Source organism: Cryptococcus depauperatus, chromosome 6 (genome assembly GCF_001720195.1).
Source record: "Cryptococcus depauperatus CBS 7841 chromosome 6, complete sequence".
NCBI classification, from domain to species: Eukaryota; Fungi; Basidiomycota; class Tremellomycetes; order Tremellales; family Cryptococcaceae; genus Cryptococcus; species Cryptococcus depauperatus.
The window spans coordinates 1,134,538-1,151,768 of NC_089473.1; the positions used below are offsets into that span (position 1 = coordinate 1,134,538).

Below are 17,231 nucleotides of genomic sequence, written 5' to 3' on the forward strand. Positions count from 1 at the left end.
TAGCCTTTGACTGCCTACACACACTGATAATTAAAGATGACAGAGGGCTCGGAAACTTCCCCTACTATCCTTCTCTTCGCTCGAGGCATCCTGGCGTTGCTCGACCTCTGGCCAGCATTGACTATCGCCGTGGCGGAGGAATGGGGAGGACCAGAGTCTTCAGAGAAGAAAACATGGATTGCATCTATCATCATTGACGAATTTGAATCACGCGCTACCTATCTTCCTGCTCCTGTTTCTGATGCCTCCGGCCCTTCTGTTCCTACACCTCCTGGTCCTACCATCGATCCAGCAGACGCGACCGACCCTCCTCTCGACCAAGATGATCTCATTGACCTTTTGACTCAGATAATGGAAGATGAATTCGAGGCTCGTCTCGAAGACGGCTCCATTGAGGGTGTTGCTTCGGATATAGTTCGTTTATGGAAAGGACTTTTCACTGAACAATCGCCGGAAGCCGCCGTGGAAAGCTTGGAACGCAAGGCTCAAGAAGTAAAAAAGTCGGGAGTACAGGCATCCAAAGGAGCTCAGGCAGAAGACGACGACTCGTCGAGCGAAGGTGATGAGGGGGATATGGAGGTTGACGGAGAAGAGGCGCCGCAATTGGTCCAGAAGGAAAACATGGAAAGACAGGAACCGGTAGTGGATGATGATGGGTTTACCTTGGTTCAAAAATCTCGCAGACGGTGACTGTTTGAGGGCTATGATACTCGATTTGAACATGTGTTCATGTCCAAGCCGTGTTCTCGGTCTGCTTTGCGCTTACAGTGAGCTGCTGATAGCATCAAAAGTGACAACGGAAGGGACCACTGTCTATCAATCCTGTGTCTGAGGGTTGCACTACCATACTGACTTAGCTGGCTTCTTGCGTGCTTGTAATGTGAGGCCTAATTCGTATCCATGGCTGACAATTCCGCGTAATCGTTTGCTCATGACTAAAATCATAATCCAGTTCAGGACGTTGTGAACGTTTTTGTGCAAACGGCTATCATCGGTAAGTCGTTTACAATCCATCGCAAACATGAAAGTTTTCTTCACACCCTTGAGTGTAGGGGTTCTCTGCAAATCAACCAGCTACAACGCATGGGCAACGTAAACGTCTCGGAATACCGTCGCTGACTGATAAACAGCATACCTGCAAACATTCCGATTTACTGCTTTGACGGTATACTAAATCACGATGTAGATGTCAAAGGTAATACCTCTTCCATCCAAGATGCAAGTCAAGAATACATCTATCTGCCACCAATCATAATAGCTTTTGACAAAATCACCAACTAAATATACAATCAATGAGTCGTCTCGTCCGCTTGCTGACTTGTTACCGACACGGATTGCCTTTGCATCACTATACATCGATGCGAGCGGCAGAGGGACAACATTTCAAGCGGTATACCAATAAACCCCAAGAACTACAACTTTATCCCTTCCAAATAGGTCAAAAGACAAAACTCCAAGCGAGTCTATGAACGCCATCTTGTCCGTTGCCCAGTTTGTATCCCAAACTCAGACTGCATCTCCAACACTCACCACTTCCGATGCTATTCATGTAACCCACGTCAAACAACCAGCCTCGTTTAACCATTCCATTCGAATATCGGGTATTTTCAGAGCCATGTTGTGTATATCCACCATTCATGTGTATACATCTCTCCACCGTGTGTCATAACATGTCCATATTCAGCAAGAAAAAAAGCCAAATTCGAGACAAGGAAACCCTCCCTGAAGCACCCAGTCTTCCCAGGGTTGTCAGCCAATTCTTCGCCAACTGTCCGCATGTTTTGCTGCGATATTGCCTGCGGTGGCCTGCTGGACAATAACAATACCTCGTATCCATGTATTACCTCCGTTTTTGGACGAAAAGTCTAGACGCAGGGAAGCTGAATTTAAAGTGCATAAAAGATGTCAGGGAGCGGAAAACCATGGAAAAAATTCAATTCATAATCTCATCTCTCTATCCACTTACTTTGTAAATTCTACCGCTCAAACTATTTGGCTTGCGTCGACTCTTTGTTCTGTCCAAATTCAATCTTGTGCTGAGCTGGCTCCCTTACGTCCAGAGTTGGAGGATATTCTCATTCCGCATTCCGCCTCGGCTTGTCGCCTCTGTCTCTACCTCTGCCTCCTCCTTGCCTCTTTCTACCTGTAAGTGTGCTCTAGCTACAGCCAACGTCGCTCCGTTCCGGTCTGCAATACAATTCTTTTGGTGGCTATACAGACAACAAAACGAATACAATTGAAATCAGGATTACTAAATCCTCAAGTAGACAAGGGAGAGGTCCTTTGGAGTGTCAAACATTCAGTGATTTTTTGAGACATCCTTTGAGGATTTTCATTCCCGAGATCTTATAAAACATGTAAGTAATCCTTTTTTCTTTCCTTTCCTCTTCTTTTCTTTCTTTCATCAAAAAAAAAACGCGGAGGTGAGCGCTGACTCATGCTGGTAGAAAGCCTGAGAGTCTTGGGCGACCCTCCGAAGCCAACAGTTTGCACCGGTTCTACCAGGTTTCTGACGTCCACAAGTCTCGCTTTCTCGTTCAAAACAAACGACGCGTCCATTGGAAGCATCATCCAGCGATCGTCACATTTAGACTTGCTGAAAGCAAAAGTACAAGAGACGCCACTCGTTCCCAGCGTCACGCTTGCTCTCCGTAGAGCTCCACGTCTCAGACTCACTCAGTCCAATTCACATCTTGGGTCGTTGTGTGGTTCGAGGATCTTGGCGATAGACGCGTCGCTGATGATGAACCGCGTTCCGCTGTTTGATCTTGCCGCTTTGGAAACTGGTAGAAGTGATGCGGGACGGGCGCCTGAGGGCGGGAATGGCTCCTGTGCTGAGAAGGTGCCGGTCTTGAGGAACGGGTGAGTCGACGGGTTGGTTATAGGGTATTTCCATTGACGTCAATCTGTCGTAGGCCGGTCAAAGATGCCAGTCCAATACTCATAGCTCCTCCAATACCAGAACGTGAGGATACTTCTGTTGACAGAGCTCTCATACCGCTCAAGCCGAATGTGGAACGCTCTCTCGGGCCAGAAACTGAGGACAATTCCAAAACGTCGACTGTCGTGAGCCGTGCATCTGTCAATCACTCGTCAGGTCGTGCTTCTCCATCGCGAGGTGTTGCGGTGCATGTCTTGCCAGAGGTCAGATCTCCGTCACGGAAGAGTCTGGCGATGACAGAAGACTCTTTGCCATTAGCAAAGCGGAGAGGTCGCCGAGCCAAATTGTTTGGATTCACTGAGCTGCCAGGTAGCAGCACTAGCTCTCCTGCCAGTTCTTCTCAGAATTCTCCAGACAGTACACCACTGCTGAAGTCGCAGACCGTCTATCAGGGAAATCAGTCGCTCCCGATTGCGTCGGCTTCGACGGTATCCCCTTTCTTGCCTCGTCATCATCCTAATGTCGTATATCCTAACGCACCTGCTCATATCTCTCCACGCCGTCGCGAGAATGGATTGAAACTCAATTTCGACGGAATTATACCTATTGCTACTTCGTCAGAAGTGCAGTCTGCATCTCTTGTACCATCTTCCTACCACAACACTCTTATCCGGAAGAAATCTGGCGAAATACTCAAATCGGCTATGAAACGCAGGGAGGATGGCACGTTGACACCGGGGTCAGAGAGTCCTCTTCCCCGCTTCGAGTCTAAGTCTTGTCCGACAACACCTTCGTGCCCAAAGTATGTACACTTTGATGCTCAACTCGAACGCGTCAAATTGTTCTTGCATAACCAAAAGCCGCAAGTCGTCAGTCGTGATGGTACTCCTACGCGTGATGAAGAAATGGAAGAGTTTCCGTTTGCTGAATTGAAAGAGGAAGAGCGAGTTTTGCATGTGTCATTACCTAATTTCCCAACTTCCCACGAGCCTGGAGCCGATCTTTACCTTGAATCCTTACTCCTTGGCGATGAGCGTGAGGCGCTCAAGGGCACCATCATGTGTAAAAACATTGCCTTTCAGAAATGGGTTGCCGTTCGGTTTACCTTTGATTGGTGGCAGACCACTTCAGAGGTGACAGCTGTTTACAAGGAGTCGGTTAAGGGTGGAAAGTATGATCGCTTCATGTTTACTATTAAACTCGGTGATTTCTTACCAAGAATCGAGCAAAAAACGCTATTCCTAGCTGTGAGGTACATGGCAAATGAGCGAGAAATGTGGGACTCTAATGATGGACAAAACTACCAAGTCATCTTCACTCGGAAAGCAGCCCCTCGACAGGCATTCAAAGGTGCAAGGGAAATTTTGCCGCTTCAATCAGTCATGGGTAAAGCAATTGGAGGAAAGTCTTCTCAGTGGAGTGTGTGCGGAAATAAGGATAATCGAATGGCAGATCTTCGAGCGAAACTCAGCCACCTGACAGCGGATGATACAGACCGTCCACCTCTTTCGCCCAATAGTTCAAAATATTCCTTTTTTGATTCTACCAGAAAAGGTTCGCCTCATGACAAGATGAACGCGCTTGGATCAAAAGTGGCAGAGCTTCCCGGGAAGGGTGGTGCTTTGGCAGCAAGATATGACTTTGGTGCTGCCTTGAAGACGACGAGAAAAAACTCAAATTTTCCTGTCGACAAGCCGGCTGAACCTCTAAAGGTGGAGACTGGCCTGTTGAATTTTGACAGCAAAGTGCGAACCAGTCATGTAGTACCAAACGCTCGCTCCTTCAAACTTGATCAGAATGACACGCTCAGTGGCGACAACGTTTTCACAACCTCTGTCTCCACAGTCTCGTCGAAAACAATAGCCATACCAGCCTTGAAGGTGCAAGGTCCGTCCCCTCCTGAAGGTTCTACACCTGCAGAGGGAGTTTTGCCTGCTTCTGTCTCATCAGCACCCATTGTCAATCTGATTGAAGCACCCTCTGTACCAGCTCCAAAGATGTTACCTTTACTCAACCAGGTTCCTCTTACTAGAGTCAAGTCTGCTCCTGCAAGGTTCATCATTGGTGATCCTAAAGAGAATCTTAGCGAGAATTTGCCTCCGCAGCTTGACTCTTCTGATACTGCCAGCATGTCTCCGCCAGAGTCGCCCCGTTCCCCTCCTGATTTGGCAACTTCCCCCAAGTGGAGTCCTAAAACTGCAGGCAACGACAGTTTTTCAAGCCTAGCCAGCTATTCTAGCCTGATTGAACAGTGGGTTTCAATCTCTAGCTCTCGTAGCCGCCACTAACAAACTCAGATACTGTTGGGCTGGTGATCCAAAACTCGAGTCCCCACGCCGTACTCACTCGACCTCTTCACTCGAGCAATACTTTACTAGGTATTCTTTCAGCTCTGGCACCTCTACACCTCGTGCCAGTCCTTCTAATGCGGTTTCGACTCCTACACCCAATTCATCATACTACACTTCCTTCACCAACACCACTCCTACACAGGATGATGTAGAGAGTGTTGAAGATGTTTTGACGGATAACTTTGCTGGTCGAGTGAGGCCAATGGTCTATTAATGCTTTTTGCATTGTGCAATCTGTCGTATCTGTTTACACTTCTGGAAAGCCCAACCTGTTGTTGGCTTGTAGCATTGACATTCAATCAGCTTGACTCTCGACTTTAGCATTCCTTTTCTTTTTCTTTGGGCATAAAAATGTCTGTGTATAGAGTTGTTGCTGATCAATATACATGGAACATTTTTTGAGATGGGCTTGTTGATCAAAAATCAAAATACGGACTTGTTTCTTGTACTGCTAGTGCAGCAATCTACAATCTACAATCTTGTCTCTATATATCATTCATGTTGATCGCATTGCATGCATGTCTCTGTCATTCACCAAAAAACCTCCATGTATCCGATGCTTACGTAACTACTATTCTGCTTTTCTAGACACTTAAGTTTACAATATTCTTTATTGTTTAAGCAATTTGTTTTAACAATGTTTTTCTTATAATCGCAATCAAGGCTTTCCAAGCCCACTCAGCAAAAGACTAGACCATTAGCCGTTAGCATTCCTTGCGCTGGCACGCGAATTTACAGGTTTACGTTGGCCTTTGTCCATGGCGAGTGACTACAATCATGTCCAGCTCGCCTCCTACCTCCGTGTCTTCTCATATACCGCCCTTCTTGGCGACTATACTGTCAAACCATCTATCTCCATCACTCCTAAATCCATCTTTTTCATCCACGCCAATTGGCCAATCTGGCGCACTTTTGCATACTCAGGCTCAAAGTCAAGGTTCAAACGGCCAGCAAACACACCCGCCTCCAAATGCTCTCTACTTGCCCCCGCCAGTACAGCCAGAGGTGAAAGAAGACCTGGTGCCGCCTGAGAACTTTGCGCTGGTCAGTAGCGGCGTGTATCGCTCGGGGTTCCCGAAAAAGAGAAATTTCAAGTTTATGGAAGCCTTGCGGTTGAAAACTGTCTTGTAAGCGCGATTGTCAAAAAACTGTCCTATACAATGTTGACAGGGAGGCTCAAGGACGCTGGTGCTGGAAGAGTATCCAAAGGCGAACCTCGAATGGTGCCAAACTCAAGAGATACAGTTCATGGTTAGTCATTCATCTGTGTAATAGTATTATGCAACTAAAGCTTGTGTAGCAATTCGGTTTACCTGGCAATAAAGTATGTCGGACTCGTGCATGCGAATTGAAGTCTCTGACTATACAAGTAGGAACCTTTTGACAACATTCCCGAAGATGTGATTTGCGCTGCCCTAGTGGCCATTCTGGATCGCAGGAATCACCCTATTCTTATCCACTGCAACAAGGGTAAACACCGTACTGGTTGTCTTATCGGCTGTATAAGGCGACTACAGGCTTGGTCTCTTACTTCTATCTTTGACGAATATCGGCGATTCTCAATGCCTAAGAGTAGAGCAGTAGATCAACAATTTATAGATTTGTTTGACATGGGTCCAGTATGGGAAGCAGTATGTCAAACAAAAGGAGGCGGCTTGGAGAATCTACCCGAATGGGGGATGCTTGTGTTGCCAAAAGGAAGCGTAGAGATTGGAGGTGATGTAAAAGTGAAAAAGAGGATTGAAAGAGATGTCTTACATATGCGAGGTTTATAACCAAGCTAATCAATTCGGATGCTTCATTTATCGCTTTAATCTGGAGCGGTCTTGTATCATATAAAGATAGATGTTGTATGCTTTATTCACATGTATTTCACTTTGCTACGTAACAATAAGTCTCTACTCCAAATCTGACTCATTAAACTCGGCTTCGTATGGCGTTCTCAAATGTCTTGATGGTTCCCAAACTTGCAAGATATTGTCTTCTGCAACACTTGCAAGAGTCCAAGGGCTATTGGGACTCCAAGAAATATCGCAAACTTTGTTTGTGTGGCCCCCATGTACAAAAAGAAGTTCGGGGGGCCCGTCTTCCGCGTCATCAGGGGTCTGTTCAGCACCAATGGCATCGAGGTCCCAAATGTGGATACGTCGGTCTGCAGAGGCCGAAGCAAAGTGCACCGCAGACGTAGGAGACCACGAAAGCTGAAGCACATCGGATGTATGGGCTTCGAAAGAGTGGTGTTTGGTAGAAAGTTTACGAAGATCCCACAGTGCGACAGTCTACAGTGTACCTATCAGTATGCCTTTTCAACTAGGGCATTATTGGTTAGACATACATTGTCAGAAGAGCCGGTCAAGAAGAGATATTCGCTACCAGGTGCAAACGCAAGACAGTTGATTTCACTGGTGTGACCTTGAATTGAAGAGCTTGCCTTAGCAGAGTTTTCGCTACGGGTATCCCAACTGCAACAGATATGTTAACCTACGGCTGGGCCGTCCTGAAAGTTGACCTACATCATGATTTGTCCATCATCGCTGACCGAGCCAAACATATAGTCATTAGTTGGGTGCCACTCGACATCCGAAACATAAGCAGAGTGACCTGTGTAAGATCGTAATGGTTGTAACGTAGGATCTTTTTTAGTGTAATCTTGGATATCCCTAAGACGTTGTTAGTTTCGGTTGCTTCTCAAGACATAATGCACTTACCAATGAGCGACAGTAGTGTCTTCACTTGCACTCAAGATGTGACCTTCCTTCAACGCATTCCACGACAATCCATATCTAATGACGTTTGGATGAGCGCTGCTTACCAACAATTCGAAAAATTCTGGTTCACCCTTCCTTGGACTGCCCTTTCAGCTTTATATCTGGCTTGACCTCGCCATTAGCCGGTGCTTTACTCTCATGCTTGGTCCTGTCAAACACATGCACTTCGCCAGAAACAGTCTTGGTCGCAATCAACTCTGGATTTTGAGGCATGTAGCGAGCGCGGTTGACTTCTCCAGCGTGGTTAATGGTTTGTATCGCGCGAATTCTTGCAGGAGTGGCCGTATATGACCCAATTTCTGTACAAACATCTCAATAAGTATCTGTAGGGCAAATACCAGACAGTTACTGACCCTGTTTTTCTTCATCATACAAGTCGGCTAATGCTTTGTCGGTGATGTTTACTCCCTTTTTGGGCAGGAACACCTCGGCAATAATCAAGTGGTCGTTTGCCTGACCAGACGTGTGGCTACCTAAAATCAAACGTTGACTAGTGTAATCTGTATCGGGAACACTATCCAAACATTTTGGGATTTGTAAGCACAAGGAGAGCTGATGACCATTGGCGACGTACTCGGTGATATCAGGAAGCCACTGGCATGTCAGACTTGGCCAAGTGAGAGCGTGGGTAATGACGGTGTCATAGAGGAATGGAGTGCTGTCAAACAATCAATCTTGTCTGCTTTAAGATGGTCCCAACATTACAGTCGGACCCACTTCTTCTTCCAGACTTTGTATTGCTTGAATTCCAACGTTAGGGCTCATACCAAATGATGAGGTCCTCGTTTTGAACGGGTCTCAGTGAGAGTTTACCCACCTCATTTATCGCCTGGTTATCCTCAAGAACATCAAAGTCTTCATCTACGTCGTCCACTACTATAGGCTCGCTGTTCGCCATTATTTTTAAAGATGAGTTGAATGTCAAAGAAAGATTGAATAAAACGATAAGACAGAGGAAATGAAAACAAGAAATCTGCCGATGTCATCATTTTTAGACTTGCATAGTTAACAAACAACCAAAATAAGAATAAAATCACAAGGTCAAGAAACATGAAAATATTACACAGCCATATTCGTGCTTTGAGTACCAAACTGTAGAACAGATCATCACAGTATCATATCATTTACAATGTAAAAAAACCAAAAGCAAGTGGTTGTTTGAATACCTCCTTTACGTTTCTTCTCTACTCCGCTAAAGTCTTTTGGCTTAAAGTGATTTTATCTCCCAAGCTCAACGCAATACCCTGAGTCTTACTTCTTATCCTAACATGACCAGTGATCGTCCCATCTTCCGTCCTCTCAATGGATGCATTAGCAAGCGCATCTTCACCAAACAATGATTTGGCCGCCAAGTTGGCAGAAAGGAAATCACAGTCGCCTGATAGCGCCGCTTCGGGTGTAAGAAGAGCCATGTGTGTGGATTCAAGGAGGTGGTCGAGGTAAGCACGTAGATCGTTAATGGAAGTTTGTACAGCAACCTTGTTTTCCCACTCAAATTCTGTCCACATAGCACGGAATTGTGCCTCATTGACATAATTGGGCTGTATGAAGCTCATGATATCAACGTGAATGTCAGACATAACAATAGTCACATCTGCGTCGGATGCACCTTGTTTGGAGTAAGTGATGGCTCCAAAAATGACACTGTGGGTCATGAGCATTTTACAGCAGATGAGATGAAAAGACTTGCCCAGTTTCGGTGGAAGACACCTTGACAGTTGCCGACAAGCTATGGAAACCATGTGGTCCCAGTGTTACTGGAGTAGGCCTTTCTACAAGCTTCAAGTCTCCTAAAGTGGCGAAATCCACAGCCAAATTTTGCATTGTCTCTTTGGTAGTATTGACAAGCAATACGTCAAGGATGATGTCGTATTGAGAGAGGGTAACAACAGTTTCAGCATAAACAGGATCAGAGAATCCCGTGAGCTGCGTAATTCGAGAGAGCTTGGAGACAAAGTCGTCTTGAATTTGGGCTGATCCTGTGGCTTTAATCAAATCGTCAAACTAAACTATATAAGCCTTTAATCTTGCATCCAAAGATCCTACTTACTTCATCCACGTCTCCATGAGTATTCTTTTTGGATAATTGCCTAAATTGAACCAAATCATCCGCCTGCACCACTGCCTCTTTGTTCTCCCTTTTCTTTTTTTCCAAAGCCTTCTTCTCTTCTGTTGCAACCATCTTGGCATATGCCGCTTTGGTATCTCTCAAGAAAACCTCATGCAACGCTTTGTTTGTTTGAAGTTCGGCAAGGGTCTCAATACAGTTCATGATTCGCTCTTCAGCATCTTCGTCGATCAGGACAGCTGAAAACTTGGATTGACCAACGCGAATTATAGAGGTCATGATGAGAATGGCCTCAGCACGGAGAGAGTTGATGCCCTTTGCATCGGAGGAGTTGATTTCAGAGTACCTCAGGACAAGTTTAGAGAGAGTTGAGGCAAGAACAGAACCGGTGAAATAATCTCCGCTTAGTATAAGCGAGCGGAGTGGAGGTTTTGATGCAGATCGGACGGCTTCCAATCGTGCCGCGGAAGCAGAAGAAGTGTAAATTGTCTCAGTGGCATATGTTCCATCAGCAAGGATTTTGGTCGTTGTGACTGCCTTGGGCTGATCTTGTTGTTCGCCAGAACTTCCTTCAGCAGCTTCATGCTCATCCAACAGTCGTTGCTCGGAAGCCAGGATAGGAATCTCCCCCAACACTTTTCGAATCTCTGCAATGGCCGTTTTGATAGCTTCAGGTGTCTCGGAGTATTCTCCAACAATCCACATGGCACCTCTAAACACTTTCCCACTCTTGATATCACCAAAAGCAGAGATGAGTTTTTCGGTAATGGTCTGTCGGAGCTTGGGGAATTTTTCAACCACTTCTCGAACGAATGCAATAACGTCCACAGCAGAGGGATTATTGGAGTCTCCAAGAAAGTCCATGAGAACGTAAATGACGTTAGCGGCGACTTCAGAAAACTTGATGGCACAAGCGTGAATGCTTTGAATCAATAGTTGTCGGTATTCAAGGTTCTGTCAATTGTCAGTTAGAAAGATGCAGAAAAAAGAGAGAGATGTACCTTGTCAAAATCTTGATCAAGGGTATTTGTCAGCTGCTTCTTCAAAAACAGAACGACATCCTCTACGTTCCTGCTAGTCACCATCTCAAGCACAACCCCAATAGCCCTCTTCTTGACCTCCATATCCGGGCTATTGAGAACTTTGAGGATATCCATGACCATCCCATCTAGAACATGCTCATGTTTTGACCGAAGGGTGTTGAATCGATCCAGGACAATAAGCTTGACATTGTTGTCTGCTTCTTTGACGATGAGCTCAGCGAGAGCCACACCAGCCGCCTTGACAGCAGCAGGGTTCTGGGTGAGAGTGGTAAGACTTGTTGCGGCTTCATACTTGACGGCATGAGAAGAGGAACCGAGGAGCTCAAAAATTGCCCGAATCCATTTTGCCTATCACTGTAAGCATATACACGCCTCTGGAAGAAGAAAGTACCTACCCGATGTCCGCCCTCCGTCTTGGCCTCCTTTCTAACCAACTCAATAATTGCCATCTGCATCAACTCGTCCATACTCTCAATTTGATCAAAGTTGTCAAGGACGTATTGAACAGCAGTGGGCTGAGATATATTGCAGAGGGTGACAAAGGCATTGCGTTTACATGTCGAATCGGACTCCTATTTTACATGAGCATTGCATTCATCCCACGAGTCAAAACGTACGGCAATGAGAAAAGCGTTTAACAGCTCCGGAGCATCAGGAATCAGATGCTCGTGGTCTTGATAAACGCTGTACACTGTAAGGACTGCATTCTTTCGAACGAAAGAGTGTCGGTGTTCAAGACATGCCCTGATGGTAGGAATGAGAGGTTCAAGTAGCTCAGATTCGCGTACTTTTTGCAGGTACCGCAACGTAGCGCCCCGTATGTATTCATTCGGATGTTGCTGCATAAATGTCAGTAGTCATCCAAGCGTAACAACTAGCCATACAAGATCGTTTCTAATGGCGTTACTAGTGACGTGTCAGTAGAAAGTCCAATGATATATATAAAGAACTTACACTACCAAGATCATCTCCTGCTTGAGCTTGCCGTTATCATCAAGCTTTGGACAGACCCTATCGTTGTTCAGAGCGCGCATAGATATAGCTGTGGCTGTACTCACTCCCAATAGAAATGGAGTATCTTCTTGAGCTGCTTATTTCGTGATGGCATGACATATTGTATAATAGGCATCAACAAAGTTGACTGTATGCTTGATTAGCCAGGCTCATAAGTACAAAATCAATCCTACATAGTTTTGTCCATTGAGTGTGCTAATAATAATCCTCCTCATAGTCTCCAACTTGACCTCATCTGAGCCTTTTTGTAGCGCATTCCTAAGGTCGACAAGGGAAGGATGGTCGAGAAGGTCGTCATGAATTATGGTATAGCATGGCGCGCTCATTATGACTAGAAGAGATAAGAAAACAAAGAGAAATGTAAAGTTACAAAGATGAAAGAGGTAATGTATGCGCCACGTTCGGGAAATGTAAAAATACTTCCGCTCAACTCCTCTCTTTCTTAACACTTTTGCATACAATTTAAAACTATCTCTATCAAAAAAATGGCTACTCCTACCCAAAACGTGAGCGCATATGAGGAGTAAGAGTAAAGAGATGGAGCTGGCGCTCAATACAGTCCAGGTTGTACGTTGGTCCGCCCTTCTTTTTGGCGTCACATATGGCATTTTCCACCAATCCACATTACAAGACAAGTATGACAAGCAAAAGGTAAGTTGGGTTATAAGTGAGGTGAATGAAACTGAACATGTCCTGCTTGCTCTATGACCAACTTTTGACCGATGGTTGAACCCATTTCTTGATTGATCAACTTCAACATGACAATAATTGTCAACTATTCAGGTCAACAATCAGCTCGCCCACCGAGCACATCTTATTGAGGAGGCAAGGAAAGCATACGCCGCAAAGAAGGTTGCTGCCAGCACAGATTCATCTTGTGAGTTGGATAAGGCGTTTGGGTCGATATGAGCCGGATAGGCAGAGAGCAGGGAGAAAAGTGCAGAGAGTAGGCAGGATTCAGACAAGACTCGTGTCGCTGGCTACTTTATCGAGACTCGGAAGAGTGATCATCTCGGGATGCTCTTGTGGTAACTACTGGTCTCTGACTTGCAAACATCTCTCAGCATTACTCTCTTTCTACTCCTACATCTTGTCTTATAAACGAAAACTGCTTTTATTTCTCTACTGACAACTCAATAGTAATCACTGACCCCGAAAATCCCAACTTTGACCTGGAAAAGGTCATTGAATCTTGGACGAAGGACTCATAGGACAATTGTTTTGGGTCTAGATGATGTAGAAAACCAATGCAATCAATCCATGGATGCAGTGCATGTCATTCTGTCCACTGTAGCAGATACAATGCAAAACATCCATGGCATTTACTCAACTCTAGCTTTCGCTGTAATCACATAAAACAAAAACAAAATTAGTAAAATGATGACGTCTACATATTTCACTTTTCTATTATGACTATTTCTTTTCAAAACTCTTTCCATTTCAATTCTATCAACTAACTCTAGAAAACTTCTTTTCGATGGGCCAAGGAAGCTCTTCTCTTCCATATTCTCTTCCAAAACTCGCCCTCCACTGCTTGCGAGTGGCAGACACATCGCCAGCAGATGGCCTCATTGAGCCATACTTTGACTATCTGATTAGCGTCACGATACCTTCCAACAATAAGCCGACGATACCCAACACCACTTTGGAAGACTTCTCTATTCAATATGAAAATGCGGAGGAGGATATTGAAGGGCTACGTCCAGAAGTATTAGGGAGGATTTTAGAGGAGAATGAAGGGTTGAGGATAGGATTAAAGGTGTACAACGCAAAGAGTCAACGGATAAGAGGTGAGAACTACAGCAACCCCAAGGGGAACGCCGCCGAGACTGACAGGACCTTGTAAAGATGTTTATGTGGTACCCTCCCGTACATGGTCGGAAGAAGCTGTAAGAGCGAGCGACCCTATGACTCAGAGCAAACCATCCTTGCTTGGATTAAGCTTGAGGGTGTGTAACCCGGCACATGCGCTGGAATCAGTGTACCATGTGTTGGATGTGCTGGAGGGAAGCCCTGCAGAGGTAACTTCACCATCTGATATATCTCCAAACCTGCTGACAACTCACGTAGATGGCTGGCCTGGTTCCATGGGGCGATTACGTCTTGGCTTGGTCTGGTGGACCGCTGCACTCTGAAAACGACTTTTACAATCTTATTGAATCTCACGTCGATAAACCATTGCGCCTTTTTGTCTACAGCTCTGACCTAGAGTGAGTATCAGAGGCAGACATGGGATGAGATTAATCGTCGTGGTTGTAGTAACCTTCGGGAGGTGATCCTCTATCCCACAAGGCAATGGGGCGGTGAAGGTCTTATAGGATGTGGCATAGGGTTTGTCTCTTTCTTGCTCGTCACGTAAAGGCTGAACTGGCTTCCAGCTATGGTTTTCTTCATCGTATACCCCGCCCTTCGACACCTCCCGAGCCTGATGCGCCAGACGGGTATTCCAGCCAGGAAGGTCCATTACCAGGTTTTAGAGAAGAGGTCCATGGTTAGAGCTGCCCAAAGTTGATTGTGGTTGCTAGCGACGTAGTGTGAGATATGATGCATATGTATTTCTTGCTGTCTCTTGTATACTTGATCCCTCCAAATAATTCTAATTGGCCCTAACTATCATTTTATTTTTATTTTTGTATTTAATACATTTATAGACGCGTCTTGTTTGTTACTTTACAAGAGTTTATATTGATTTTTGATTTCTTCTTTACACTTCAATAAAGAAATGGTAAGTCTAACAAAAAGAATATGCATAACTGACATTTAAAGTCAATATATTCATCCACAAGCTCAAACAACCCAGATGCTGACCCGGAACTATTCTATGTTCGACAAAATCGCATAGGTGAGTTCATTGGCAAGAAGAATTATAGCGTTGACAACAGCAGGCAAGGGCAGTTTTGGAGAAGTCTATAAAAGGCATGTCTAATTGTGTCCAAACATGTCTAAGTATTGGCTGTAGCTACGATAAACGGACTTCATTACCAGTGGCCATCAAGATTATCGACCTTGAATCAGCAGAAGATGAGATTGACGACATTCAACAAGAGATACAAATCCTCGGACAGTTGGATAGTGGATTTGTGACGAGGTATTATGGATCATATCTCAAAGGATCACATTTGTGGATCATTATGGAGTACTGCTCTGGAGGATCTTGTTCGGATTTGGTTGGTACATTTGGTTTGAAGGCAAAGCTAATGTTGGCAATGTTAGATGAAAGCTGGAGTATTTAGAGAAGAATACATTGCTATCCTGGCGCGTGAACTGTTGAGAGGGCTAGAGTATCTGCATGAGGAGGGAAAGCTTCATCGAGATATCAAAGGTGCGTCAACCAGTCGTCTAGTTGACGGTGAACTAAAGATTGAACCATTCAGCTGCTAACATTCTATTGACGGCGAATGGAGATGTCAAATTGGCAGACTTTGGTGTATCTGGACAATTGACAGCCACAATGACTAAAAAAGTCTGCTAGGTTATTGACTTTGAGAATTTTGCTAACGGATCGTAGAATACCTTTGTTGGAACGCCGTATTGGATGTCGCCAGAGGTCATCAAACAATCGGGCTATGACCACAAAGCTGACATTTGGAGTTTGGGTAATTCCGGATTTACCTAGTTTGAGGATGATACTGACGTAGCCTAGGTATCACTTGTATAGAGATGGCAATGGGCGAGCCCCCTTACGCGGACCTCCATCCCATGAAAGTCCTTTTCTTGATCCCTAAAAACCCTCCTCCTCAATTGGACGAACGCTTCTCTCGTCCTTTTCGAGATTTTGTATCTCTGTGTCTTCAGCGAGACCCTCGTAATGTCCGTTCAAGACTTTGTAACTGCAGTCGTTCGTACTAACAGATCCATGACAGCGGCCTACGGCCAAAGAACTGTTGAAACACAAATTCATCAAAACAGCGAGGAAGGCTTCGTATTTAACTGAATTAATTGAGAGATATGAAAAGTGGAAGGCAGAGGGAGGAGCCAAGCCTGCTGACGATGGGCCTAGTGGGGTATCACGAGAGTAAGCGGAATGTTGAGTATACATTGTACATAATTTGATGTCAATCACAGACCTGCTCACGGACCTGCTGCTGACGCCTTATGGGATTGCAAGTTCCTATTCGCATATTATCAAGACATTTACTGACATCTTCGCAGTCGGTACAGTCCGAAACAATCTCCCAGGGACCATGTCTCGCCATATGACACGAGATCTTAATCAATCTGGCACAAATTCTAATTCCTCCGTCTCTTATACTCTTACTCAAGCCACACCCGCTCGCATCCAAACAGAACAATACCTTCCACCCTCTCTCAGCGGTCGTGCCTTGCCCAATGCTCCTCCGCATGTTAGTAATGGGAACACACCAACTCCTTCGGAATATATGTCACCCCTTGGGCATCTACAAGAGAGTAGGACCAAATCAAAAGATGACAAAGAATCAGCACATCCCACGATTAGGCATATGGCACCTCCTCCCGCGCCAGGTCCTGTACCAGGTCAGCTTCAACCTCCCCGTCCCCATACTCAACCTCGGGCTCAATCTCAACCTCAGTCTGATGTTCAAGAGCAGGAGGATGTATCACAACAACATCAGCATCAAAACATGGAAGATGGCGATGAGGATGTAATGCTCGAGGGTGTCATCATTCCTGCCATCAGCAATGCAAGCTATACTTTTCTATCATTGACAACAAGCTAATACCAACGTAGCTTGCCAATCGCGTGCCCAATGATTATGCCCGCGCAACGTTAGCTCGGTTGAAAGAAGCTTTTATCGAAGCTGAACGCCATATTCCTGGAGTCACTTCAGCTTTTGTGTTGGAGATCGTTGAGAATGTCGAGCAGGTTGAAGAGCATTAGAATATGCTGTTTGTCTCTCCGATTCTTCGCTTAGAAGGAACGACGATAATGAATGTAAGAGGTTTGAAGGGATTGTGTATAGTTTAGTTATTCCAAAGGTGATATAAAGTTTTGTAACATGAATTGTTGAATTCTTGAACCAATACGTCAAGGTCTATGAACTTTTGACGTCTATTGCTTTTAATCATGATAATTTATAAGCAGATTTGCAAAATCCTGTAATATGTTATACTCGTTGCTACAATATG

The 17,231-nt window shown here is 45.1% G+C and overlaps 7 protein-coding genes across 7 annotated transcripts; 5 read left to right on the forward strand and 2 right to left on the reverse strand.

Annotated features, from left to right (window-relative positions):
• Window positions 1-36: 36 nt before the first annotated feature.
• L203_105164 (uncharacterized protein) lies at window positions 37-690 on the forward strand (the record flags this gene model as incomplete). The annotated part of the gene is made up of 1 exon (XM_066214537.1): window positions 37-690. The coding sequence occupies one exon, from the start codon at window positions 37-39 to the stop codon at window positions 688-690; it is 654 nt and encodes a 217-aa protein (XP_066070634.1).
• A 2,050-nt stretch (window positions 691-2,740) lies between these two features.
• Window positions 2,741-5,446, forward strand: L203_105165 (uncharacterized protein; the record flags this gene model as incomplete). The annotated part of the gene is made up of 3 exons (XM_066214538.1): window positions 2,741-2,862; window positions 2,916-5,132; window positions 5,179-5,446. 3 exons carry the CDS (start codon window positions 2,741-2,743, stop codon window positions 5,444-5,446), a joined length of 2,607 nt encoding a protein of 868 aa, XP_066070635.1.
• A 563-nt stretch (window positions 5,447-6,009) lies between these two features.
• L203_105166 (uncharacterized protein) lies at window positions 6,010-7,007 on the forward strand (the record flags this gene model as incomplete). Its single annotated transcript, XM_066214539.1, has 4 exons — window positions 6,010-6,359; window positions 6,414-6,483; window positions 6,533-6,556; window positions 6,606-7,007. 4 exons carry the CDS (start codon window positions 6,010-6,012, stop codon window positions 7,005-7,007), a joined length of 846 nt encoding a protein of 281 aa, XP_066070636.1.
• Window positions 7,008-7,130: 123 nt separating this feature from the next.
• L203_105167 (histone acetyltransferase type B subunit 2) lies at window positions 7,131-8,898 on the reverse strand (the record flags this gene model as incomplete). The annotated part of the gene is made up of 9 exons (XM_066214540.1): window positions 7,131-7,511; window positions 7,568-7,694; window positions 7,746-7,892; window positions 7,941-8,015; window positions 8,071-8,299; window positions 8,354-8,514; window positions 8,575-8,658; window positions 8,718-8,740; window positions 8,818-8,898. 9 exons carry the CDS (start codon window positions 8,896-8,898, stop codon window positions 7,131-7,133), a joined length of 1,308 nt encoding a protein of 435 aa, XP_066070637.1.
• A 286-nt stretch (window positions 8,899-9,184) lies between these two features.
• L203_105168 (uncharacterized protein) lies at window positions 9,185-12,451 on the reverse strand (the record flags this gene model as incomplete). Its single annotated transcript, XM_066214541.1, has 10 exons — window positions 9,185-9,644; window positions 9,691-10,004; window positions 10,051-11,022; window positions 11,070-11,459; window positions 11,507-11,683; window positions 11,729-11,950; window positions 11,996-12,017; window positions 12,066-12,122; window positions 12,170-12,252; window positions 12,299-12,451. 10 exons carry the CDS (start codon window positions 12,449-12,451, stop codon window positions 9,185-9,187), a joined length of 2,850 nt encoding a protein of 949 aa, XP_066070638.1.
• A 159-nt stretch (window positions 12,452-12,610) lies between these two features.
• On the forward strand, window positions 12,611-13,336 carry L203_105169 (uncharacterized protein; the record flags this gene model as incomplete). The annotated part of the gene is made up of 4 exons (XM_066214542.1): window positions 12,611-12,631; window positions 12,690-12,776; window positions 12,909-13,002; window positions 13,266-13,336. The coding sequence occupies 4 exons, from the start codon at window positions 12,611-12,613 to the stop codon at window positions 13,334-13,336; spliced, it is 273 nt and encodes a 90-aa protein (XP_066070639.1).
• Window positions 13,337-13,602: 266 nt separating this feature from the next.
• On the forward strand, window positions 13,603-16,983 carry L203_105170 (uncharacterized protein; the record flags this gene model as incomplete). The annotated part of the gene is made up of 16 exons (XM_066214543.1): window positions 13,603-13,915; window positions 13,974-14,146; window positions 14,196-14,335; window positions 14,385-14,456; window positions 14,504-14,616; window positions 14,926-14,967; window positions 15,011-15,041; window positions 15,085-15,292; window positions 15,339-15,447; window positions 15,500-15,588; window positions 15,634-15,721; window positions 15,769-15,935; window positions 15,989-16,140; window positions 16,191-16,228; window positions 16,278-16,786; window positions 16,834-16,983. 16 exons carry the CDS (start codon window positions 13,603-13,605, stop codon window positions 16,981-16,983), a joined length of 2,394 nt encoding a protein of 797 aa, XP_066070640.1.
• Between the last annotated feature and the right edge of the window lie 248 nt (window positions 16,984-17,231).